General features: G+C 50.9%; 1 protein-coding gene across 1 annotated transcript; it reads left to right on the forward strand.

Moving 5' to 3' along the window:
• Positions 1 to 13,513: 13,513 nt before the first annotated feature.
• TFAP2C (transcription factor AP-2 gamma) lies at positions 13,514 to 23,071 on the forward strand. Its single transcript, XM_065892199.1, has 7 exons — positions 13,514 to 13,783; positions 15,365 to 15,850; positions 15,954 to 16,005; positions 17,205 to 17,421; positions 18,000 to 18,118; positions 20,072 to 20,216; positions 21,549 to 23,071. Exons 1-7 carry the CDS (start codon positions 13,736 to 13,738, stop codon positions 21,832 to 21,834), a joined length of 1,353 nt encoding a protein of 450 aa, XP_065748271.1. The 5' UTR covers positions 13,514 to 13,735; the 3' UTR covers positions 21,835 to 23,071.
• The last annotated feature ends 2,238 nt before the right edge of the window (positions 23,072 to 25,309 follow it).

Consider the following 25,309-nt stretch of genomic DNA (forward strand, 5'->3'; position numbering starts at 1 on the left):
CTACTAAAGCCCGCATGCCCTAGAGCCCATGCTCCACAACAAGAGAAGCCACTGCAATGAGAAGCCCGTGCACCTCAACGAAGAGTAGCCCCTGCTCGCTGCAACTAGAGAAAGCCCACGTGCAGCAACGAAGACCCAACGCAGCCAAAAATAAATAAATAAAATAAATAAATTTGTTTAAAAAAAAATCTAATGTTTAGCTATTAATTACAAATCTAATTTCCCTTATATAAAGAAATTGTGTATTTTTACCTGATACATCTAAACATCATTTGCAAGTATAAAGACCTGAAATAACTTAAAATGAATTTACAAAATATGTTATTTAAAATATATTATTACAGGGGCTTCCCTGGTGGCGCAGTGGTTGAGAGTCCGCCTGCCGATGCAGGGGACACGGGTTCGTGCCCCGGTCCGGGGAGATCCCACATGCCGCGGAGCGGCTGGGCCCGTGAGACATGGCCGCTGAGCCTGCGTGTCCGGAGCCTGTGCTCCTCAATGGGAGAGGCCACAGCAGTGAGAGGCCCGCGTACCGCAAAAAATAAATAAAAAATAATAATGACATTGCCTGATATAGTACCTGGCACAGGTATATGAAATATATACACGAGAAGACATGTAAAGCTAATTTCCTCTTCCAGCCATGATGAAGCATCGAATACTGGCCTTGTCTTCCTGCTGTAAACAACTGGAAAAGTGAATAAGATAATAGGAAACAATTGGTTCCAGACACCGGACAACCAGCATCGCAGGACTGTGGTCCCTGGAAGAAGGGTGACGTGTGCCCTCTGATCGCCCAGCCTTCCACCTGGAGCTCCTGTCTGGCCAGATCAGCTTCCTGGGCGTGTGACCTGTGCACTTACAAGTGTCGCAGTCTTGAAGGGCCTTGTGCTTGGGTTAATGCTCTGCTGTGACTGTCCTGGAATTCTTAACTTTTGAACAAGGATCTGGATTGTCATTTTGCTCCGGACCTTGCAAACTGCCTTGTGATTCCCACCCTTAGGAGTGCACCTAAGAGGCGGGGACCCGTGCGGACAGCTTCAGCCTCAGCCGGGGCAGGGCCAGGAGCTGTGGCGCTGCCTCGGCCCCGCCCTCAGCTGCTGAGTAACCTTCTGCAGCAGCGGGAGCGGCCCTAGGCCAGAGCTGCAGTGAGTCACTGAACATGCGCTGCCTTGGTGGCCATCCTCCAGCCACCGACTGGATTTTGACGAACAAACCAAGATAACGCAGGGTTTCTCAACCTCGATGCTGTTGACATTTTGGACCGGATTGTGGGGGCGCCCTGTGCACTGTGGTATACTAAGCAGCATCCTTGGCCTCCACCCGAGAGATGCCAGGAGTGCCCACCCCTGAGCTGCGACAACCAGCAATATCTCCAGACTTCGCCAAATGTCCCCTGGGGGAGAAAGAGCAGTAGCTTTAATGGAGAGCTCGGCCCCAGGCCTGGCTTTTTCCTGTCTCTTGGAGACCTAGAAGACGTCTAATCTCAGCCTTATTAGTACAAAGATACTGGATCTTTCTAGCTATACATTCTGAGTAATTCCACTCGAAATGGAAGCAAGATGTGTGTGTGTGTGTGTGTGTGTGTGTGAGTGAGTGTCAGGGGTGGGAAGAGCCTGACACATTGATTCCAAGACTTTTCTGGAAGTCTTGAATCAGGGAGCTGAGGCAGATATGGAAACAGGGCAAAAGCTACAGTCATCAAAACACATCTTGGGGGACTTCCCTGGTGGCCCAGTGGTTAAGACTCTGCGCTTCCACTGCAGGGGGCACGGGTTCGATCCCTGCTTGGGGAACTAAGATCCTGCATGCCACACGGGGTGGCCAAAAATAAATAAAATACTTAAAAAAAAAAACAACACAGGGACTTCCCTGGTGGCGCAGTGGTTAAGAATCCGCCTGCCAATGCAGGGGACACGGGTTCGAGCCCTGGTCCGGGAAGATCCCACATGCCACAGAGCAACTAGCTCGCGAGCCACAACTACTGAGCCCATGTGCCACAACTACTGAAGCCCACGTGCCTAGAGCCCGTGCTCCGCAACAAGAGAAGCCTGCGCACCGCAACAAAGAGTAGCCCCCGCTCGCCGCAACTAGAGAAAGTCTGCATGCAGCAATGAAGACCCAATGCAGCCAAAAATAAAAAAAAACAAAAAAAAAAACAAACAAAAAGTCCCACAGCTTAGCACTGGCATAGGAATAAACTATTAAAGAAGGCAGATGGGAGGGCAGAAAAATACACATGGACAGAGGTCAACTTGTACGATTAAAGGGACGTTTCAGTCTGCCCATCTGCACTGTTAGGGCCATCGGCACTGTTAGGGCCATCGGCTATCATCTCTCCATTTGGGAAAAATAAAAATTATGTCTATCTACCTTAGACCATGAATACATCTCCCTTCCCACTTACCCCCCCATACCAGCTGCATTAAAGATAGAAACATTAACAAGAATGTATGAAAATCATTGAAAAATATCGTTCCAGTTTTAGTTCATGTGCTGCCGAAGCGAGGACTGAAAAAATATTGAAGAAAACGTACCTTGATAGAAAAATGGGCAAGTAGCACACATGGTTTGCAGAAGTCACACATATGACCGGCAAATATTTGAAAACATGCAAATCAAATGTACCCTTTTTCTTTTGAGCTAATAGCTGATGGCCAAAAATTAGGGATCGGTAAAATCACCTCTCTCCACTTTGTAATTGGGAGGAAATGGACACGTTCGCTCCACTGCTAATGTAGATGGTGCTGCTCTCCTAGGCTCTGGTGCCCAAATCCCACTTCTAGGCATCACACCTGGAAAAGGTACGTCTGCATTTCTGCAGGCTCTCAAAATCTCTCTTAGACTCACCCTGGCAAGCCCGAGGCCTTAAAGAGCCTGCGGCCGTGTTTTGTTTGTCCCACAGACTATTTTAAAAGACAACTTGACTCAACTTGTTAGGGTGTGAGTTTAGTCTTCAGCAGACAGGTTAGTACGTAGTGGCGTATTTACCCATTTCTGCCACCTCCCTTGCTCTGAAGGACAAGTTACTAAAGCACTGTGTTCCTGGGTTCCTGCACATGCAGAATGGGAAGAGTAATAGTTCCCCTTCATGGGGTTCCTGCAGGATTAAATGAGATAATACATGCAAAGGCCCTGGAACAGTAAGCCACACATGGTAAGTGTCAAAGCAGGTCAGGTAGGATGCATAGGAAAAAGGCAAGTAAAAGCAAAAAATTCTAATGTGACAGCTATCATAAACATTAAACTTAAAACCAGCAAAAGAGAAAAAAAAAAAGGGAAGGAAGGAAGAAAAAAAACCAGGGAGGAAAGCAAAAAAAAAAAAAAAGAAGCGAATCTACACATATCAGCACGCAAAGATGTCTCCACTCTACAGCTAAGTGCAAAAAGCAAATTGCAGAAGATAAACTACTCTCGCTAGTGTTATTAAAACTTTATGTTTAAAATGTAGATCTAATGTAACACATATCTTCTGTATCACATGTAATATAGATTATGGATGGAAAATGTGTAGAATTATACTTCTGTGTTTTAATGGTGTTTATCTCTGGGAATGGGAAAACTGGGGACTTTCTAGTTTATTTATTTCCTTTTGCACTTGAATTGGAAACAACTCCATCATTCAAGTCCCTGCTCAGAGATCACTTCCTTTACATGATCACCTCTTTGAAACACCCCATCTCCCCACCGTTCCCAGCCCCTGCCCTTGCCTCCAGCGCCATCTGATGCTATATATGTCCGTGGTACTTACTGTCTGTCTCCGGAGACCCTGAGCTTCTCGAGGGCAGGGACTTGGCCCTTTGCCACTGTCCCCTGACACAGGAGAGGCTTTGGCAAGCTGCCTGCCCAGTGAATGAAGAAGCCGGCCACCTGGTGAGATTATCCAAGAGGGGAACAGCACTTCTTCTCTAGACATCTACTCTGGGCGGAATCCCCCAGAGCTAATAGGAGCAGTGTGTCCAGAGGGCCTCCTTCCACTCTTCTCTGGGCCAAAGTCGGCTCTTCAGCACCGCCTGCCCGAGCCACAGGCAGCTCCGCCTGGCCTGTTAGGCAGCCTGGCCTCTGTTCTAGCATTTCTCCTCTTAGCATTTCCTCCCCTCCTCCCTTCTTCCCTTCCTTCCTTCCTCCCCTCCTTCCTTCCTCCCTCCCTCCCTTTATAATAGTTTACTTAATACTATTGCCCCAGCCAGTATAAGCTTCATTGGTTTGGGGATTTTGTCAGTTTTGTGAACGTTCTGTATCCCCAGAACCCACAATAGAGTTTGGCATGTAGGAGGCCCTCAAAACATTGTTGGAGGGATGCGTGGCCCCTCCTTCTAGAATAGGGGTTACCGGAGGGCGGGTTCCTAACCTGGTGACAGCCTGGCAGAGATGCTCATAACTAACAGTTGGAGGAACGAAGGAACGAATGTCTCCAAGCGCCTCTCACTTGCTGATTAGCCCGAGGGCTACCGACGTGGCAGGTGCACTTAGGAGGTGAAGTTGGGCAAATGAGGGGTTCAAGGAGGCGGCTGAGTGTGGGCGGGAGCGGGGGTGTGGGTCGGCGGCCAGCCTGAGAAGCAGGTTCAGCCGCGCATAGAGAGCAGCCTGTGCTCCGAGGGTAAAGAGAACGCAGCAGTGATGACATTGCAACAGACACTGTGTAACACTTATGTTGCCCAGGCATGCTTTTAAACCCTCTGCGTACACAATCTCATTTCATCCTCACCCCTTCGAGGTAGGCACTATTATCTCCATTTTGCAGATGGAAACACTGAGGCACTAAGAGTTGAAGCAGAGTCAGGACCTGGAGCAGACACAGCGGCGCCCAAACCTGTAGTCTTCATCAGGGAGTAAGAGGTGAGGGTGTGGCACATTCCGGGAAATGCAGACACCATCAGCCTTCCACCTGTCCTAAATGCGATAGGAAACGTAAGGCATTCGGACCCCCTGTTTTCTAGTGTTCGGTACCGTGGCGGCACTGACCTCCCCTAGTGCCCTGCCAGACAAGGTAAGGCAGCGCTGGAGCCTGGGGCCAAGGACATCGTGAACCCCTGGATACACATCAAATAGCCTCCCAACCGGAAAAAGTTAATAAAAGCTCTGCAATCAAAAACCGCGGCTCTAGCCCAAGCCCCTCCTTGCTCAGTCTGTTCACTCACCACTGTCAGCTTGCGTCAGCCCACCTGGGAGGGGCCACAAGGGGCTCGGGACTGCGGGCTGACGGAACATATCTCTCCTTGCACAGTAACACAGGGTCATAAAACAACCGCAGCCTGTCTTCATTTAAAATTTTGATATTTTGTTCATCAGGGAGTTTTTGTGTGTGTTCATTTTGATTTTTAAAAACTAGTGCATTAAAATATTGTCTTGATTACTGCGTTTTGGGGTGTCCTCTGAAATTCTGCTTCCTCACTCTAATTCCAGCCCTGGTCCTTTCCCTCCTGTTACTGACCTTGGGGGTAACTGACTTGCCCTTCTTTTGGGAGTCATCAGGACAGGCTGGTGGTCCAGGTGAAGGGAACCTGTAGATTCAGACCTGTCCTAAGGGTGTGGGTCCAAAAGGAGAAACGGGTGACTTGCTTGTTTGGATAGGACGGGGCTGAGGAAGTCTTGGTTTCTGGTCATCACCTCTTTGGGGGCCTCAGAATTTTCCTGAATATAATTGAAATATGGATTTATAATCTAATCCTTTGGGTGGGGGAGGGGACATAGGAAGAAACAAATTCTTTTTTTAAAAAAATCATGTTCGACTTAAACTTCCTTGCCTCCTCTTCCTCTAACCCCCAAATCCATATAAATGATAGAATTTTTATAACCTTGTATACAAGAATGAAAAACTGTTTCTTTAAAGTAAAACATAGAGGGACTTCCCTGGTGGTGCAGTGGTTAAGAGTTCGCCTGCCAATGCAGGGCACACCGGTTCGATCCCTGGTCCGGGAAGATCCCACATGCCGCGGAGCAACTAAGCCCGTGCACCACAACTACTGAAGCCCGTGTGCCTAGAGCCCGTGTTGCGCAACAAGAGAAGCCACCGCAATGAGAAGCCCGCGCACCGCAACGAAGAGTAGCCCCGGCTCGCAGCAGCTAGAGAAAGCCCAAGTGCAGCAACGAAGACCCAACGCAGCCAAAAATAAATAGATAGGCCCAGACTCCCCAGCTCCTCCACCGGAGCCAACAAGAGGTTTATTTAAAGGGAAAGAAAGAGACTATGGCACTGTTTCCTCCATTAATTGTGAAAGGACAGTGCAAGTTTGGGGGCTGGATAAATGTCATTAGTGGGCCCGGCCCACTGGCTGTAAAGGATGTAGGCACACCAATTGCTGCTAAAAGAACAGGCTTTTATTTTTTTTATATATTTTATTTTTAAAATATATTTATTTAAAAAAAACAAAAATAGATAGATAAAATAAAATAAATAAATTTATATTAAAAAAAGCATAGAAAACAAACTGTGGTTACCAGGGGGTGTGGGGGGTGTGTGGAGGGATAAACTGGGAGATTGGGATTGACATAAACACACTACTCTATATAAAATAGATAACTAAAAAGGACCTACTTTATAGCACAGGGAACTCTACTCAATCATCTGCGGTGACCTAAATGGGAAGGAAATCTAAAAAAGAGTGGATATATGTATAACTGTTTCACTTTGTTGTATACCTGAAACTAACACAACCCTGTAAATCAACTATAGTCCAATAAAAATTTTTTTTAAAAAGTCTAAATGTGTGGTTTTGAGCAGGGTAAATTGCTTGTTTAAAAGGCCAATTTGTGATAAGATTAAAGAGTATCCTTTCAATACAGAAAGAGCTTGGGTGACCTGAACCACAAAGAGGGATAGAGGAATCCCTTAAGCGATGCAGTTATGCTTTTGGAACATGTGCATTTGATTCATTATACACAGTTTCAGAGTCTCATATATGAACACCTGAAACTATGTATTAGTCTTTAAGATTTTTGGGTTGGTGTTCCTGGTATTTAAAAAGGGTTTGGAAACTGATATTTATTTTACATTAAGAGTGGCTATAAAGAATAATTTCTTTCTTTTAGGTTCTGGTTCTAATTTGGTGTTGATTTTTGCTGGCTACGTTTTCCCTCTGGATCCTTGGGTTGCCATGGTACCATTTTGGTTTTTTTAATGTTGTTGTTTCTGGGCTGACAGCCCCACTGAAATGAGTTCTTACATGCAGAACTCAGGAGCTTGGCACCATGTTCAGGGAAGAAAACGTTTGTGTGCCATGTGAGGAAGATGCTAGCAGTAAACTGGAGCTGCTGCAGCCTGGCTTGTAGAATTTAAAAGAGTGGGCAGAGACTTCCCTGGTGGCCCAGTGGCTAAGACTCCGCACTCCCAATGCAGGGGGCCCAGGTTCGATCCCTGGTCAGGGAACTAGATTTCACATGCCGCAACTAAAGATCCCGCATGCCACAACTAAAGATCTGGCACGCGGCAAGGAAGATCCCGCGTGCGGCAACTAAGACCCGGCGCAGCCAAAATAAATAAATAAATGAATAAATAAATAAATATTAAAAATAAATAAATAAAAGAGTGGGCAGAGGAGAAAGGACACAGGTGGCTGCCTGGGGGCTGGGAGCTCTCCCCCTGCGGGCTCTTGCTCCAGCCTCCTTGCAGACCCCACTAGTGGCAGCTGTCTAAAGAGACCCTGGGGAGCTTGACACCTTGTCCAGGTGCCAATATTTCATAATTATGTGTTGTGGCAGTACAAGATGTTTCAGTTTCTGAGGTCAAATAAATACATTTAGGCATTAACAGTGGTCATTGCCTTTTAAAAAAAATTATAAAAGTAAGATGCAGTCAGAGCAGCAACGACAAAAGAAGACCAGAAACATAACAGCAACAACAATAACAAAATCTTCGTTTCTGGATTAAATTGTGAAATAAAACCAGGATGTTAACAGTGATTAGTGTGTTCATTTAAAAAAATAATTAACACAAGACGCATCAGTTGTAACCCCTCCCCACCACAAATGAAAACAAAACCCCATCCATAATGAAGTAAAAAAATCACCTTTCTCTCCATACCCTCCCCCCACCCCGAGTCCCATCCTATTGCCTGAGTGTAGCTACACCTCAAAATGTGGCCTGTGTCCTTTTCACTATTCCTACAGTGGGACCAAAAGGCATAGCATGTTTCGATCTTAGAATAGAACCGTATTGATGATCAAAATCCTACCTTACACCTTCAGCTAAGCTATTTTCCCTGTAGTTGTGTATTTTAAACCACTTTACACTAAGTTGTGGCTGTGCTTATACCACTTTTTGAGAAACGTAAAAATGTACGTTTCACTACATGGATGGTTCTGTCATAGAAATTTCTTGGTGCCTTTTAAAAACTGTACCTTTGAAGACTACTGGGGACAGAGAATCTCTGGGAGAGTTTCCCAGTAGGTGGGGCTGAAACCTGCAGTTTTCCTGCCATTTCTTTTTTTTTTTCTTCTAAAGCATATGTAGAGTAATCTTGAGTAAGTTTTCAACTCACCTCTCTGGAAAAGAAGCTGTTTGGTTGCCTGGGCAGGTTCTGTATGAAAACTATTAAGGACTCAGGTACTGAAGGGCAGCTTCTGTACAAAGCTAATTTCTCCTCCTGGTGACCTGGGTGGTCACAGTGGGTCCCCGGTGGTACGGTCAACAAATGGCATTTATTTTTGTGTTTACAGTCTTCCTTAAGACTGCATTTTACTGGGCTCTCAGCTGTGTGTGTGTGTGTGTGTGTGCGTGTGTGTGTGTGTGTGTGTGTGTTTCCTTTCTTTTTTTAAGTAACCTAGGTTCTTTGCCTCTTTCCTTCAGGCAAAGAGCATGTGATAACCAAGGTGTAAACAAGTCTCTCTGGCACTTAAGGAAGACCCCAAACCCACCCACCTCCTTCTCCTCCAAGGAATTCAGTGCCCCTGGTTCAATTTTAGCTGGACCTGGAAACCTGCGAGGTGCCTGGAGGCAGATCAAAGCCAGAAATGAGGGCGGGGAATTCACGGAAATGTTAATAGATCTGGCTGTGGAGACGGAACACATTTAAAATGTCCTCTGCCTGCAAGACGCAGAATACATTTAAAATAGTTTTGTGATGGAAGGAGCCCTACCTACTGCTGGTTATAAACAGATGTAAAGATCAGTCAAAAGGCCGGGAAGACCCTTTTCAATTGGCGAGTTTACAGTTTCCAAGGGGAGGAGGGCAGGGGAGGAGTAACCAGGACCTTCAGGTGTGTCTTCCAATCGCGATAGCCCGTTTTGGCTGTGAATTGTACCCCCCCATCCCCCTTCCGTTAATTAAATAAACGCTCGGAGCACTTTACAGCACACGACGCGGCCCTTGGGGACCTGTTCCCGCGTTGCTCCCATTCTTGAAAACCTCGACTCACAGAGGGTTGAAGAGCTGGCGACATGAATTTCCAGTTCCTAAAGGTGAGAAGAGAGGTGTTGGGTGGAGGACAGATCCGAGGACCGGCAGGGAAAGAGAGGGGTGCTGCAGGCCTGGCTGCCGGAGGGGGTGTGTGCCCGCTGGGTGGGATGGGCGCCGGTGCGGGGTGCACGGTGGCCCCTGGACGCTGCGCACTTCTGGCGCAGGAAGCCGAGTCCGCGCCGCTGGGCGCCTGGCCACAGTGGGCCTCCTCGCCTGGCGGCGACCAGATAAATAGGTGAAGGCCTCCAGGCTTAGCTGGCCTGGAGGTGCCTGGTGTTCTAGGACGCCGAGCCGCGAAGGCCTCCGGGGACACTGGGCTCGCGCCTTGGCCTTCCTGCCTGCGCTCGGAGCGGTTAGGCTGCACCCGGATGGGCCCAGGGATGTGAGTGGGTGGAGAGGTGACAGGCACTCTGAGGGCGGGGGTCCCCCGGGGCAGGGAGGCGAGAGCCGGCTTGTCTCTAATAGGTGCCCGAGAGCCGCTAGGAAGGTGGCCTTGAAGTACAGGCAGGCTGGTGGCTTTGAGGTAGTTGGACGACTGAAAATTCGCCTGCTGACAAGTGGGGCGATGGTCGTCAAGTTAGAGACTCTACCACGACCGCTGCGCTCGGGGAGTGCTCCGCAAATGAGAGCCTCCGTAGCTTGGGTCCTACAGGCTCCCCCCGCTCCGCGCTTCGCGTTTTCTGGTTTGCGAGGATGCTTGCAAAGGAAGAGCTAAAGGCTGCGAAACCCCTTTGAGGACCCGGCCTGGCGCGGAGCGCTTACAAGTGAGCAGTAGAAAGAGTTGGGCTGGACCCTGGGCTGAGACGAGAAGCATCTGTGCGTGTGTGTAGACGCCAATTTGAGCATCAGGAAAACAACTGCTATTTTGATATTATTGCTGCTATTTTGGAGTGACTGTGAATTATTTAATACATGTGGCGCCCCGGACGTGCACCTTAGTGGGCTTAGACAGTTCGGATGCTTTTGGACGCCAAGTGTCCGTTCAGTGGGTGCCGGTGCTGCGAGGGAGGGCGTGGGCTAGCGCGTGAATGGGCGCCCTCCCGGACTGCTGTAGGCCCCGGCTTTTCGGCTCTGCTTCGCCGGGCCCCGCCTCTTAACTGCGGTCCCAGCCGGAGCCCAAGCTGTTCCGCGGGGCGACACAGATACCTCGGTTGGTGCACGGCGCCCGCGAGGGCGCTTCGGAGCCTCCACCTGCCGCTCGGGCGCCCCCTCCCCGGGACGGGAAGCTGAGTCGCAGGCCTGCTCCAGTCCAGCTCTACCCGCCCCGCCGCCTTCCTGGGCTTGCCATGGGTGTGGAGGCGGCGGAAGCCTGCCGCCCGGGTCTGGGAGCCTTGTTTCCAGAGGCAGCTGCCCGCGCATCTTTGGAGGTGGCGCACTGTTGTAGCGCTGCTGTCCTCGCAGACGCCTTGTCGCCTCCGGTCTCTGGTTTCTAGCGCCATTCGAGCGGGCTGGGGGCCGGGGTCCAGGGTTTCAAGCGTGTGGGTTGAGTGCAGGCTCCCTAGGGGGCGACAGAGGGAAGCCGCTGACAACCGTCCAGCCCCATACCCTTGATTGTGCGAGGCGAGCGGCGAGGCTGCTCCCCGGGATCCCCACGTTCTGTTTACACTTGGCGTCTGCGAAGCCGCGGAGGGTCGGAGGGGGCACCCTTCCCAGGCCGTGGCTGCCTAAGGGCGCGGCCACGCAGTCATGCGTCTTCGCGCGGCGAGGGGTGGGGGCCTTGGGGGAGGTCTGTGTTGAGTGTGGGAGCCATCGGCTCTCTGCTCTCGCTCTCGGCTCAGAGCAAAAAAGTTGAGCGCAAGGAAGGGCTGAGATTTCCGGCATCCGGACCAGGGCGCGCGCGTGCCTGGGTTCCGGCCCTGAAGCAGAAGCTGTGCGTGTTTGGGTGGAGTCGGCCTGGCCGGGAAGGTTGAGGATTCGTTTGTGCCGCCTTCCCCATCCAGGGCGCAGAAGTTGCGCTCTAGCTTGAGCGTGTGTCCCTTGGAGGGGGGCAGCGTCCAGGTCCAGGGCGCTGGCTTGGGGATCAAAGGCCTTTGCCGAGCGGTTCCGAAACCTCTGTGCCCTTGGGGCTCCCTAAACGGAGGTGCGCAAACCCTCGGGGCCATCGGCTCCCTTTGCCTCCGCCATAGAGGCCCCGGGGCTGCGAGGGATTTCCGTCCCTTCGGGTGGCTTTGGCGAGCGCTGCTGAGGAAAGGAAGGGCAGCCAGAACCTGGGGCGGGGGTTGGTACCTTGTTGCCCAGCCCTGGACCCAACATGCCCGGCGGTAAAGTTGCAGGCGTGGACGAGACAAGTTGTTCAAGCTGCATCCCCGGCCGGGTCTTGGAGTCAAAGCCGGGGCTAGAAGGCCCAGCGTGGAGGAGAGCTCCTGCGTCACTGGTCTGGATGTCTGGGGCGCCCAGATGCTCCGCAGCCTCCCTCGAAAGTACCTGGGACCCCAGTCTTCCACGCCCAGGGCGCCAGTATGCCTACCGCACCGGGTCCGATACCTGCCCTGAGCAGGTGCCCTCTGCCCCCACTCCCGAGTACCAGGAGCGCTGCTTCTGCGGTTTTCTCTTTTACCCCCCGTCCCCCCCCCCCCCACGGTGTCTTGAAAGCTAGGTGTCAGGGGTCGTGTGTGCACTGTCTTTGTCCATATCCTAGTGCAGAGCCCGCAGACAAGCCCGAAAAGCCCCCAGTGGTTTCGTCTCCAGGTTTTGTTCTCACAACTGGTCGGAATATCACCTGGATTCTGTCTACTCTCTAGGGCGAGGAAGAACCTTTCGCTTGGAAGACGCCTATTTTTATTTTGGTTATTTTATTTTAGGCCCATCTCGGTTTAAAGAAATGCTAAAGTTCAAACAAACCCGAGCGGGAGTAGGGAAGCAGTGGGTGCATTCATTCTGTGAATTGGGAGCAGCGTCCACTCCAGGCCCGGGGCAGTAAACTGATAGGTATTGATTTATTGCAAAATCGGATTCGGAATCAAATCGAAAGATTCCTTCTCTGATTCCCTGAGAATGTTTAAATTCAGCTCCCGAGAATTAGCGACTTTCCCCTTGAAGCAAAAAAAAAAGGTCAGTTACAATAATCGGGTCAATGGATTTCGTTTCTTTAAAACGTTTCAGCATTGCGCTTTGCTTTCAAGGTTGGGGGGGCAAATACATATTGGGGGGAGAGGCAACGTTTATGTGGAAGGAAGTTTCGTTTTCTGCCTGTATCTGCGGACCCCGGGTGCTCACCTCTCCAGCGGGGGTCCCTCCACGGCCCCTCCTCCTCCCCCCACCTCTTCCCTCGTCCCCGCCTGTGACGCTAGGGTTGCATTCAGCCTCGCACCTCTTTTCAAGGTTGAGTTGAGGCTTCTGAGTGTCTGGCCCGTCGGAGGAAGCTGCCGAGCCGGCGCCGGGCAGGGCAGGGCCGGGCGAGGGTAGGCGGGTGCCCCCCACCCGCCTCCCGGCCGCAGCCCAGCCTTGGAGATGGAGCTTCGGGCGATGGCGGCGAAACGCAGTTGTCCGACACTTCGGGGCCGGTGGAGCGGCCCGCCCGCTCGGTGGCGCTTGGGGCCGACTCCCCAGAAGGCCTTCCCACCCCCGCCCCCTCGGAGGACCCCGAGCGCACTGTGCCCACGCCGTGCGGGGGAGGGCGTCGTCCCTCGGAGGGATTGGGACTCCAGCGGTCTGATTCCAGTTTAAACCTTAAATCTCCTTGGAGCGGGTGTTTGGGACGTTTTAGGAGATAGGGGGACCTCAGCTGTTGAGACGTCTTTTGGAGGGTGGGGGAAGGCGCTGTCGGTGAAAGAGGGGGGGGGCTCTTGGATTCGGATCCCGGTCCCCAGCTCTGCCAACCTCAGGTGTGTGCTTGGTGAGGGTGACTGATGGATGGCGTGATGAGGGACTTTGGCCTCAGGTTTGCGGCTGTCAGCGAGGTGCGGCCCACTCGACTCCTCTCCTAAGCCCCCCGAGGCGTGGGTCTCCGCGCGGCGCCGGGCCAGGATGCGGGGCGGAGCTAGGCTGGGACTGGCTGGGGGCCGCCCCGCCCGGCGCCGGGGCCTTCGCGCCGGCCCCCGGGGAGGAGTTATGATAATTTCTTCTCATTAAGGCGCCCGGATCCCCCGGCTATCGCCTGGACACACACTGCGGGCGCGGCTTCCCCGGTCCCCGGCCGCGGCCTCTACACCCGCGGCGGCACCATCTACAATCGCGGAGCCGCCGATGCGCGTCCAGTGACCGGGACGGCTAAGCCCGCGCGCGGCGGGGGCAGCGGCAGACGCCTGGCCACCGTGACCCCAATTTTGGATTTACCACTCGGGGGGTGGGGGGAACCTGGATTTAACTGGCGACTGTTTTGGGGGACGCCGGACGCCATGTTGTGGAAAATAACCGATAATGTCAAGTATGAAGAGGACTGCGAGGTGAGCTGGGCACAAGGGCGCAGCCTGGCCCCGCCCGAGTACAGTCCCGGAGGCGCGGGCCACTGGACCGAGGTCGGGGGCGAGGGCGCAGGAGCAGCGAACAGGCACCCACCGCTCGCCCTTCGATGGGACAGGGTCCACTTTTCCGGACATTCCCTAGTGCGTTTCTCCGGGGTCCCCTTCCTGAATCGGGCCTTTACCTAAATATCCAGTCTCGGGAATGGGGCCTGGAAAGAGCGTAGCAGATCCCACCCACAAAGCTTACCGGCCGGTTTCTTGCGAAGCAAAACAGCCCTTTTCCCCGTTTTCTCGGAAGAGCGCTGGGTCTGCAACTTTTAGAGGTGGCTTTTACGCACGAAACCTCCGTCCAAAGGAGTCAGACGAGGTGACCTGCCGGCGACACCTTTGCGGAGTCTCCTCCGAGGCGGGCTTGTCACCTGCCCCGCTACCCTCTCGGGGAAACAAGAAAACAACCGAAGTTTGGCTTTCCAGAGAAGAGGGGGCGGGGGGGGGGCGCTGAGGCCAGATGGGGCCGTAAGCACTCGGGAGTGCTCCAGCCTGTCGGACAGGTTGAGCTAGAGTTTCGGAGGGTGGGAGGGAGGGAGGCGGCGAGCGGAAAGAGGAAGAAGACGCAGGCGGCGCGAGGCGTGAGCCTGGGCCCCGGGAGAGGGGAGCGGTGGCGGCGGGGACGCGGGAGAGACGTGCGCCCGCGGGACCTAGAGGGGCTGCCCCTGTTTGTAGGCCCGGGCACTTCAGCTAGGGGGCGACGGTGTCATAGGTCTCCTGTTCCCCCGCCACCCCTGTGACCCCGGGAACACATGGCGACACGTCCTTTGAAAATTAAGTCGGACAGCCGTGGGGCGAGGGAACGTGCCCAGGCAAGGGTGCCCAATTTTCGGGGTCCTTCGTTCTCCGTGCCCGATTTGTGGGGAGACTGACGGTGGCTGGGCAGGACGGCGTTACTTGGTCGGGACACAGCTAGCAGGGAGCGCACTCCTGGCTGCGGCGGGCTCCTCCCCGAGTCCCTTGGGCGGCGCTGGGTGGCTGCCCCCGCTAGGGAGGGTCTCTCGCCCGGAGGTCTTTGTCCTGAGGGCGTGGAAGGGAGGGTCCCTGGGGCGGGGAAAAGGCGCACTTCCTGCGCGGCGCGCATTATTCGCGCCCACCGCTTCCCCACTTTGGGCCGACGACGCCAGCATGTGCGGGCTCGTGAGCGACCGCGCTCTGCGCTGCCTGCAGGCTTTCTCCCCGGACCCCTGCCCCAGCTTCTTCCGGCCCAAGGCCTGGCATTCGGACTTGGAGCCGCAGAATACCTCGGGCGTCAGACCTTCGCCGCGGGGTCCGGAGGGCGCGTTCCTCCAGGTCTTTCTCCAGTTTCCCCTTCCTCTGCGGAGTAGCGGTTGACAACGAAACCCCCGGGGCACGTTGCTCCCCGGGGCCTTTTGGCCCGAGGGCAGGCCCCGCGGGGGTCGGTCCGGGCTGGTGCGGTGGGTCCCCGGGGGTCACAAGGCTCAGCGCGGTGGCCGCGGGCCGTACGCAGTAGCGGGGTTTCGTACTAACCGGGTCTCCGTTTCTCTGCCCCAGGATCGCCACGACGCGAGCAGCAATGGGAATCCGCGCCTGCCTCACCTCTCCTCCGCCGGGCAGCATCTCTACAGCCCCGCGCCGCCCCTCTCCCATGCTGGAGTCGCCGAATACCAGCCACCACCCTACTTTCCGCCTCCCTACCAGCAGCTGGCTTACTCGCAGGCAGCCGACCCCTACTCGCATCTGGGAGAAGCGTATGCCGCCGCCATCAATCCCCTGCACCAGCCGGCGCCCACCGGTAGCCAGCAGCAGGCCTGGCCGGGCCGCCAGAGCCAGGAGGGGGCTGGGCTGCCCTCGCACCACGCGCGCCCGGCCGGCTTGTTGCCCCACCTCTCCGGGCTGGACGGTGGCGCCGTGAGCGCCCGCAGGGACGCCTACCGCCGCTCGGACCTGCTGCTGCCCCACTCGCACGCTCTGGACGCCGCGGGCCTGGCCGAGAACCTGGGGCTCCACGACATGGCGCACCAGATGGAGGAGGTGCAGGTGAGCGCCTCGGCCCTGCCTGGACCCGTTCGCCCCACTGCCTCTCTCCTACCCCGTCCAGGCTCCCCCGAACTTAAAGGAAACTTTGTCATTTCTCCCCCAGAATGTCGACGACCAGCACCTACTTCTGCATGATCAGACGGTTATTCGCAAAGGTACGGAGTGAGAACGAGTTCTTTTCTTCCTCTGGCGTCACACACCCTGTAGTGGTTCTTAGCAGTAACTGGGAAGGTATTAACTTATTGGTGAGGTAGGGCTTTTGGTATCCGACTTGGGACATTTGTGGTGGAAGGGAGTGACAGGGACTCGAGGCAGATAGGTTTTAGGAGTGAGAAGACGGGGCATTTCTTTAAGATCTAAATGGAAAAGGATGTTCTCAGGAGCTGCCCCTCAATCTCCGGATTTGTTACTCCATAGTTTTCCCTTGGTGGGTGTTACTTCTTGAATTCGAGAGTGTTTTTACAATGCTCTAGGAAAGAATCCCAGAGTGACTTAATTTGGAAAACAAGTCACCACATACCCTTAGTGGAGTGATTGGTTCTGTGACAATTTTAATTGTTGAACGGGTTGATGTGATTTTATTCCTGATTTCAAATATGCACGGGGGTAAGGAGCCTTAATTCTGACCTGCAAGAAGACGGTGGGACACAGTTTGGCCTACAAAACAGACAGCCCTAAAAGCATCAGGCTGGGTGATCTGTCGGGTTTATGCAGGGATAGGTGGGTGGGGGTTTGGAAAATTGGATTACTTGGGCAAGTGAGTGGCTCATGAAATTAAGTTACGTACTGCCAGGATTCCCAGTTTAGCTCTGTTGGGAAATGGGGTAATCCTAAATGAAATGTAGCTATGGTCTGTTACTTGAGGTTAAACTGTTTGAAATCAACTGAGGAGAGTTTGGGGGGGAAAAAAAAAGAAAACCTCAGAAAATAAACTGAATTTCCCAGTAAACTTAGAGCAGGTGGGTTTGTATTTTAAAATTGACTGTTATCAGTTGCACTGAAAGATTTTGCCAGATGATTATGTCCTGTGATTTTGGATATTCGTTGAGTGAGGGGGGAAAAAGAAATCTTCATTTATTTAGTTATGAAGTAGTCTCTTGAAAACAAACGTTCTAATGAAACAGATTTTAACAGTGGTCAGAAAATGCAAACCCTCCACGCCTGGGATCTTGACTAATTAACTTCCCAAGGTGTTAAATTGTGAAATTCAGATTGGATTATCTTTGAAGAATATGGCTTTAAAAAAATCTGCTTGCAATTTATAGTCCAACATGCAGTGTTAGTTGTTCAAAGAGCTCTTCCAGCTTTGGTTAGTGGTTTGCTTGGGAATGCCACTTCTGATTTTCACTCACAGGTCCTATTTCAATGACGAAGAACCCCTTGAGTCTCCCTTGTCAGAAGGAGCTGGTGGAGGCTGTGATGAATCCCAGCGAGGTCTTCTGCTCGGTCCCTGGAAGATTGTCCCTCCTCAGCTCTACATCTAAATACAAAGTGACAGTTGCCGAAGTCCAGAGGCGACTGTCCCCGCCTGAGTGTTTAAATGCCTCATTACTGGGAGGTGTCCTCAGAAGGTACATGGGGACACGTTCTGGGCATGGCGGTTGAATGGTTGGGGATGAATAATATAAAAGGACCAGGGAGATAGTTTTAACATTTATGGAACCTTTGTACCTAACACTGAATTCTCATTGGCTCAGGGAGTTTTAGTACACATCTTCTCTTTTAGAAAGTGCTAAATGTAGAAGGAAGTGTTAAAACAGCGCTAACAAATTCTCATTTGGTTAGAATTTGATTCCTTGTATGAAGTGGTAGCATCTGTATAGAGGAGCTCCATGGGTCTGGTTCCCCCAGGGAGTTGTTTTTTTGGGGGCTGCTGCAGTTTCTACACGTGAAAATTTGTCTGCTCTGTACAACTTGCAATGTTCTGTGATTAAAAAAATAATAATAATGTTGGCGACGCTGAGAAAGATTTTTGAATTTTACAGGGATTAACTAATAAATAAGGATTCTCCGTGTCACTTGATTATGAGTCACGTAATGTAGGTTGTTTCGGACAGATTTCTGTTTTGTAAGCAGCACGTTAGGCATTTAGAATTTTAAAGTGGTTTCTTGAGAAAAGAATTTTTTATTTTATTATTATTCTGCTCAGAGCCAAATCTAAAAATGGTGGCCGATCCTTGCGGGAGAAGTTGGACAAGATTGGGTTGAATCTTCCAGCGGGGAGACGGAAAGCTGCTCACGTCACCCTCCTGACATCTTTAGTAGAAGGTCAGTGGAGTTGTGTTTTTGTTTTGCGGTGTTTTTAGTTAGTGCTGTGTTGAGTCTTTTAACATTTCTCTAAAGAAAACCTTAGGGACTTCCTGGCGATCCAGTGGTTGAGACTTCGCCTTCCAATGCAGGGGGCGTGGGTTCCACCCCTGATCGGGGAGCTAAGATCCCACATGCCGTAGGGTGCGGCACCCGCCCCCCCTCAAAAAAAAGGTATAAGAAAAGGTTAAAAACAACTCTTAGTCACAAAAGAGAGATGCAAGCGATTTTGCCATGCGTTCATGACAATGAATCACAGTCATTTAATCAAATAAGTTAAACATTTAACGATCTATCTGCTGAAGTATTCTGTTCTGGGTCTCCCAGAAAATCATTGTGAAAAAGAAACTGGTTTTCCTAAGACATCACATTATCAGATGAACCAGTTTTTGAAGGATGCAGTCGATCATTTGGTACACCTTTTTTTAAAAAAAAGCTGGTTACTGGTGGGCAGCCAGGACCGTTTCTAGTTTTTGTAGCTGTGGAATATTGGGACTGTGGTCAGTGAAGAGAAAAGCCCTTGTATACAATGAGACCAGCCCAATTCACAGTTCCTTTGTTCATTTCCCCCATCAAAAAAAAAAAGTAACGGGGCGCACAGATGAGCCCCTCTCCCCAGTCCTAAGGTAGTTCGGATGTGACATTTCAGTTTCTCGAATGGACCTGCGCCCCGAACCTGGAAAGTAGCCAAGAATGCAGTACGGCCTTTTACAAAGTGGGCGAGGGAAAAGTGAAATAATTATTTTTCAAAACAAAACAAGCTCGTTGTTACTGCGCACAGGATAATGAGTTGATGAACACGGAGGGGCTTATCCTTAAGCCTGGAGCGGCCGCCAGCACCTCGCCCAATCAGCAGGGCGCTGGGCCCCGGCTCGGGGGCCGGAGGAGCCAATGAGGGGTGGTCTCCTGGTAGTCAGGCAATCTTTTGAACACTTTCTTTCCCTGGTCTAAATGGCGCGACTGCGGTGCTAAAAGAGACTTGGCAGGGCCCTGCTCTACCTTTTTACGAGTGTCTTTGGAGGTCAGGGCAAGGAGAAAGGAGCTGCCTGTTCGATGCTGTTGGGGACCAGCTGTCCTGCATGGAGAATGGTGGATTCTGCGTGCGTGGGGCGTAAATGCGGCTCCCCTAGGTTTCCTTACCGGCCAGGCAGGGGTGCTTGAATGAGAAAGCGTGTGCCTTGAACAATGGTTCTCAGATGTTGATTTAGTGAGTCGGGGAGGGAAGTGGCGATGGTGGGTGAGGTCCACCGTCTGGGTTTGTAAAAGCTCTAGCAGACCCAAATCTTGGAACCAGAAAGAGCCCAGCGCCTTGGGTCGCAAATGACACCCTCCCCTCGTTTTTCTCCCTCTGCCCCCCAATACCTGAGACCAGAGAGTAGGTAGGGCTCCTAACATTTCCAGTAGGAAACACTCCTGCTTCTCTTTCTTAAAGCAACATTCTAGAGACTTACCTCCACCAGTAATGGGGCGCCCTCATTTAGAAACAGAGTTCCGTGTCAAAGACTTTTGTCCCAGTTTCATAAAGAAAAGTGACAGTTTGCTTCTTTGTCAGTCATGCTCACCCCCCCTAAGTTTTCCGACTTCTGCACTACCGACGGATGCTGGATGCTGTTTCAGCAGCGAGAGGAGCATCTGCTCAGCTTGGGCAGAGGACTGGGGTAACATCGCTTAAGTACAGTTAAAATTTTCAGGCTTTTTTTTTTTTTTTTCTTACATTGTATGATTTCACCCTAGGGGAGAGTACCCAGGAAGTTCTGCTTACTGGCTGGATTGTTGTCCCCTTGTATGATTGCATTTTAGAATGCAAAATGACTGCTAGAGCAATACCGATAGTGCTGGAGAAGGAGGGAAGGGACAGTTTGCCTTGGGGACCACAGTGGCCCTGAAGTCTGTTGCCATTGCCGATTATTCTAGGTGAGGCTGTTCATTTGGCTCGGGACTTTGCCTATGTCTGTGAAGCAGAATTTCCTAGTAAATCCGTGGCCGAGTATTTAACCAGACCTCATCTCGGAGGACGCAATGAGATGGCAACTAGGAAGAATATGCTGCTGGCTGCACAGTAAGTATCCAGGCTTGAGAATTTGATGCCCTAATGCCCTGACCTTGCAGCTTGAGGGGCCAGCACAGTCCTGGTGCTCAAGAACGAAAGGCTCCTGAAGTAAGTTAGGGTGTTGAGCAAGAGGAAATGGCAAGGAGCATCTTTTACAGAGTCAAATTAGAGTCGCTTTCTGTAGGATTTAGAAGAATTAGAGCAGTGAGTGTATTGCTCAGAATGAGTGTTTTTCAGCCGTTTAGTTATTCAGCTCAAACTAGTTAAGCTACTCTTTCATTATCTTATTTGCATGTCTTACAAAAATGTGTTGAAGACAATTTATTTTATCACATCCAGTCAAGATCCTGCACCTTCTGCCTCCTGATAACAAGATGTTTTTGATTTTTAAAAGGTAATGGTCCGCGTTGTGTGTGTAGGAGACGAGGGCAAATGAGATGTCTCAAAACGACTTAATGCAGCTGAGGGATTTCTCATAGAAACCAAGAGTAAATGGATTTTAAAATCATGGTAAATGAAGCAGAAGTAGTCAAGTGGGAAATAGGGCAAAAGAGAGCACAGTGAACCAGCCTGTATCGAAAGAGTGAGTTTCAGGGAAATGAATTCAGGGATCTTGACAGAATTGGTTTAAGGAACCAATCTGCATCAAGTAAAGCTAGCCCTTACTCTCCTGGGCTGGAATTCTGACTCCACCTCTTACCAGTCCTGGTGACCTTGGCCAGTTGATCCTGGCATTAATCCTTTTATCTTTTCTAATTGCAGTGAGGATTAAATAAGATAGTACTTAAAAGAGTTTAGTTCAGGGCTTCCCTGGGGGCGCAGTGGTCAAGAATCCGCCTGCCAATGCAGGGGACACGGGTTCAAGCCCTGGCCCGGGAAGATCCCACGTGCCGCGGAGCAACTAAGCCCGTGCGCCACAGCTACTGAGCCTGCGCTCTAGAGCCCTAGAGCCCAAGAGCCACAACTACTGAAGCCCACGTGCCGCAACTACTGAAGCCCGCGTGCCGAGAGCCCGTGCCCCGCAACAAGAGAAGCCACCGCGATGAGAGGCCCACGCACCGCAACGAAGAGTAGCCCCCGCTCGCCGCAACTAGAAGAAAGCCCGCACGCAGCAACGAAGGCCCAATGCGGCCAAACATAAATAAAAAGAGTTTAGTTCAGGGCCCAGCACAGAATAGGTGCTAAACGCGGTAGCTGGCTTTGCTATTAGTTTAAAATCTACTTCCTTGGCCAGCCCCCAATTGTCGTTGCCTCTAGGTGTCATCCCCACACTAGTTTGTGCTCTTTACCTGTCACGGCCTAGATTGAACTCAAGTGGTGTGTGTTGACTGTCTTTCACAGGCAAGTGTGTAAAGAATTCACAGACCTCCTCAATCAAGACCGAACTCCCAATGGGAACAACCGGCCCACTCCGGTCCTGGAGACCAGCATTCAGAACTGCTTGTCTCATTTCAGCCTGATTACCCACGGGTTTGGCAGCCAGGCCATCTGTGCTGCTGTGTCTGCCCTGCAGAACTACATAAAAGAAGCCCTGATGGTCATAGACAAATCCTACATGAACCCCGGAGACCAGAGTCCAGCCGATTCTAGCAAAACCCTGGAAAAGATGGAGAAGCACAGGAAGTAAAACGGGTGAACAAAGGGCCGAAGAGTCTGGAAGGAAAAGGACTCCAAAACCGGTTTCGACCAGGACAAACTGGGAACCCCGCTTGCCTGGGGGACAGAGTTTGTTATCCACCTTCCCACGAAAAGGGCCTCCGTCGGATTTCCAGATCTTCACGTGCCCTCCTGGATTCCTTAGTATTTAAGGAGGGCTGAAGTGTCTCCTAAACTCTGGACGAGCTATCGGGAGGTGACGAGTGCTGGTTCTTTACCCATTAAGCTGATACTTTAGTTTCTGGAACCCCATTCTTCCTTTCTCTGAAAGTGGTGCTACAAGTTTTGGAAGCTTTTAAATAAATTCCCTGGGCTAACAAAAACCCACACACACATAGCTGTTGAAATGTCAAATGGATGTGATTCAGATCCACTATAACTTTCAGTGTTAAGATAAAAGTATTTATGTAGCCTCTTCAGTCTCATCCTACATACCGCGGGAGGCAAGGATTCTATCCGCTTAAGAACTGGTTAATAGGTTGGTATTTGACACACTTTAAATCCCTTGTTCACAGGGACCCTTCGGGTTTTACGAAACTTGTAGAAGCAAAGCCTGCTGATGATTTTATGTTTTTCTTTTTAAGAAAAAAACAAAACAAAACTTTGAAAGTTAACTCTTCAAATAGGAGGAGGCTCTTAGAAAAGACATGTTCCTTTAAGGTACGGAAGCTTTATTTTGCGTATTTATTTCACATCTTGGTGTTTCGAGAAAACTTGAAAAGGGGTGGGCGTGAAGCATTTTTTTTTGCTGTGTCTCATCCCAAGTCCCAGAGGAGAATTCTGTATTTTGAGAAGCTGCGTTGAGTGTACAGATTTTATTTATGGATAATTTAATGGGGTCTGTAAATACGGGTGCACTTCTTATGACTTTTTGAGAAATGGGATTCAACTTTAATATTAGCTTTTAAAGGTGACGGGGTAATCTAAGACACATCTTTAGGCTTTATTCATATGTACACAGGGTATTAAGAGTCAAGAGGAATCCTGAGTGCTGTTCTCGGCTCTGGAAGACTCTAATTTAATTGAAGCTTTCTGTTCACAAAGCAATAACTTTGTCTTATTCCTGTTGGGCTGACCCCCAAGATGAGTGTGAAGTACAGTGTGTGTGGGTGAAAACGGAGTTTTGGAATTGAGCTCCTTGCCTGTAAATGTTCCCTGAATAATTGTTATGTATATGAAACCTGTATAATAAAAAGAAAGTATTTCTCAATAGAAGCTGTGAAAGTCTGGTTGTAACTTAATGTGTTTTTTTTAATCTTCTAAGAGGAGTGGAAGAATGGCAGAGCTAATTTCTGGTTTGGCTGTGGCTTAGTTAATAAGACGGAACAGGAAATCTCTGTGCCGAGGGGAATCTGGAGTTTCATTTCGTCTCTCTGGGAAGGCTGCTCTGTTGCGCCACGTCACGCACTCATCAGCGGTTCTCGACTGTGTGTGGTACCATCTTCCCCAACACAAGGGCTGTTGGGAGATGTGTGAGGGACGGTTGATTGACAACAAGAGAGGAATCCATAGTTTGGGAATCATGTCTCTTGCATAAGGCTGCTCAGTTGAGAAACTGTACTTACGGTGAAGTTGCCACCTCAAAATTTTGAGAATGGAAATGAGATGATTGTTGGTAAATCCTTGGGCAGGTCCTCCTTGGGAGGACTTGGCATTCAGTCAAATGCAAGCAGTGGTTGTGTGGTAGGTGCTCTGAGTGTTTTCAGTCAATTGAAATGCTCCATCTTTGGGAACGTTATTATGCCCATCGATCCAAGGAATCCTAATCGTTTTGTCTGCTGGGCAGATCAGAGGTTGGGTCACTGTGCTTGCGGAGCAGAAGAGACCGGCGGGGCTTGTGTGCTTGCTGGATGTTTGCAAGGATCTTGGATGCACACCGACAGTCCTTGATTTCAAGTTGAAGTGGCCTGGCACATCCTCCAGGAAGTGATATGTTTATAGTTTGGCATGAGTGGCTGCACTTGAACGTTGGATAAGGCTTTTGCTTTAACTCCAGTCTCATACTCCTTAATTCATAACTCTCTACCAAATGGTCAGCAATTCCTGATTTAATGTTGGCATTGGATGTTGTTAAGTGATTTAAACTCTGCCAGCCTAATGCTGTGCTCTTGGCAGCCTGCTCTTGGCCACTGAACGTTCCCATTAAGTTGGATTTATCCGGCTGGTATGTCAGGATCACAACTGCTTTGCGTTAGAGCAGCAAGAAGGTCTCACAAGGGCGGTTACTTCTCAATCAAGACGTGAGACGTTGGGTGTTAAGAGGAAGTCGTGGGGGCAAAGGGCCGAAGGAAAAAGGACTATTTTCTTATCGGCATCTTCACTTGCCTTTGGACTAGAGTCTGGCTTTGAGGAGCTGTGCTGAATTGCAGTGCAGACAATGTTCTGGAATCAACCCAGGATTGAAGTGAGTCATAAGCAGGGCTTATGCCTGGTTCAGCGCTCAGCTCTCCTTTTTCCTCGCTCCCACTGGACATCCGAGGACAGCTACCGGGTTCCTGGGTCCAGTGCATGATAACAGGTTTTACTTCCCACCACTCTGAGCTGATGCTGTGGAGAACAACCAAGCACCCTTGTGAGGTCCCCACCGACACACTGGCTGTCTTGGCTTTCCCTTCGGTGAGAGGAGGGTTTCCTGCCCTCTGAGCGCTTCCAACTCCCAGGACCGTCAGATCAATGGACTCCTGTTTTTCCCAGGGGCCAGTGTTTTTGTTTCAAGTCTTGCGTTGGTAAGAATTCTTTTCCTTTCCCCCTTTTCCCTTCACCCTGTGCCGTTGTTGCCGGCTGGCTCTTTGATAGGTTGGGCTTGCTTTTTATGAAGACACGAGATGCTGCTGAAGTCTGTGCCCTCTGGGAGAAGAAATGAAGATGCTCCCTTTGTTTTCCTTGGTTGCACCGAAGGAAAACCGTTGTCTGAAGGCACGTGCGGTCTGACGTTTATGTATGAGAGGGACTCGGCAAGACTGCATCTGTAAACTGGACACCTGCCCATCCTGGTACCTGGCACCTTGGAGGTGCTCGCCTGCCTCACAGACACTTAGAGGTTCTCTGGAAGGTCAGAGGGTGTTTTCAATAGCACGTGATGGTTGTCTTATCTCCCCAAGTGCACACAATTTAAGTTGTGCCTTAGGAAAGGGACGGTTAGTCTGTTTCTCATTTGAAATGATTTCATAACAACCATCATTCTTTTCTCTTTGGGGGCCTAGTGTCAGGGTGAGGTCTGAGACCTGAAGTTCCTGTATTTGGATGTTAAAAAACAAAACAGGATAAGGTCATGGATGGGTGAGAGACAGAGAAACTCCTTCTAAGGCCCCGCAGTGGTGGGGATGCGGGAGGCACTGCCTATTTCCTGGGGTGAGTGTTGGTTACCAGCAGTGGATTCCTGTACAGGTCGCTGTGACTTCCGAGGACTTCGGGTACAGGTCCTCCTTGACTGACGATGGGGTTAA

Source organism: Phocoena phocoena, chromosome 15 (assembly GCF_963924675.1).
Source record: "Phocoena phocoena chromosome 15, mPhoPho1.1, whole genome shotgun sequence".
NCBI classification, from domain to species: Eukaryota; Metazoa; Chordata; class Mammalia; order Artiodactyla; family Phocoenidae; genus Phocoena; species Phocoena phocoena.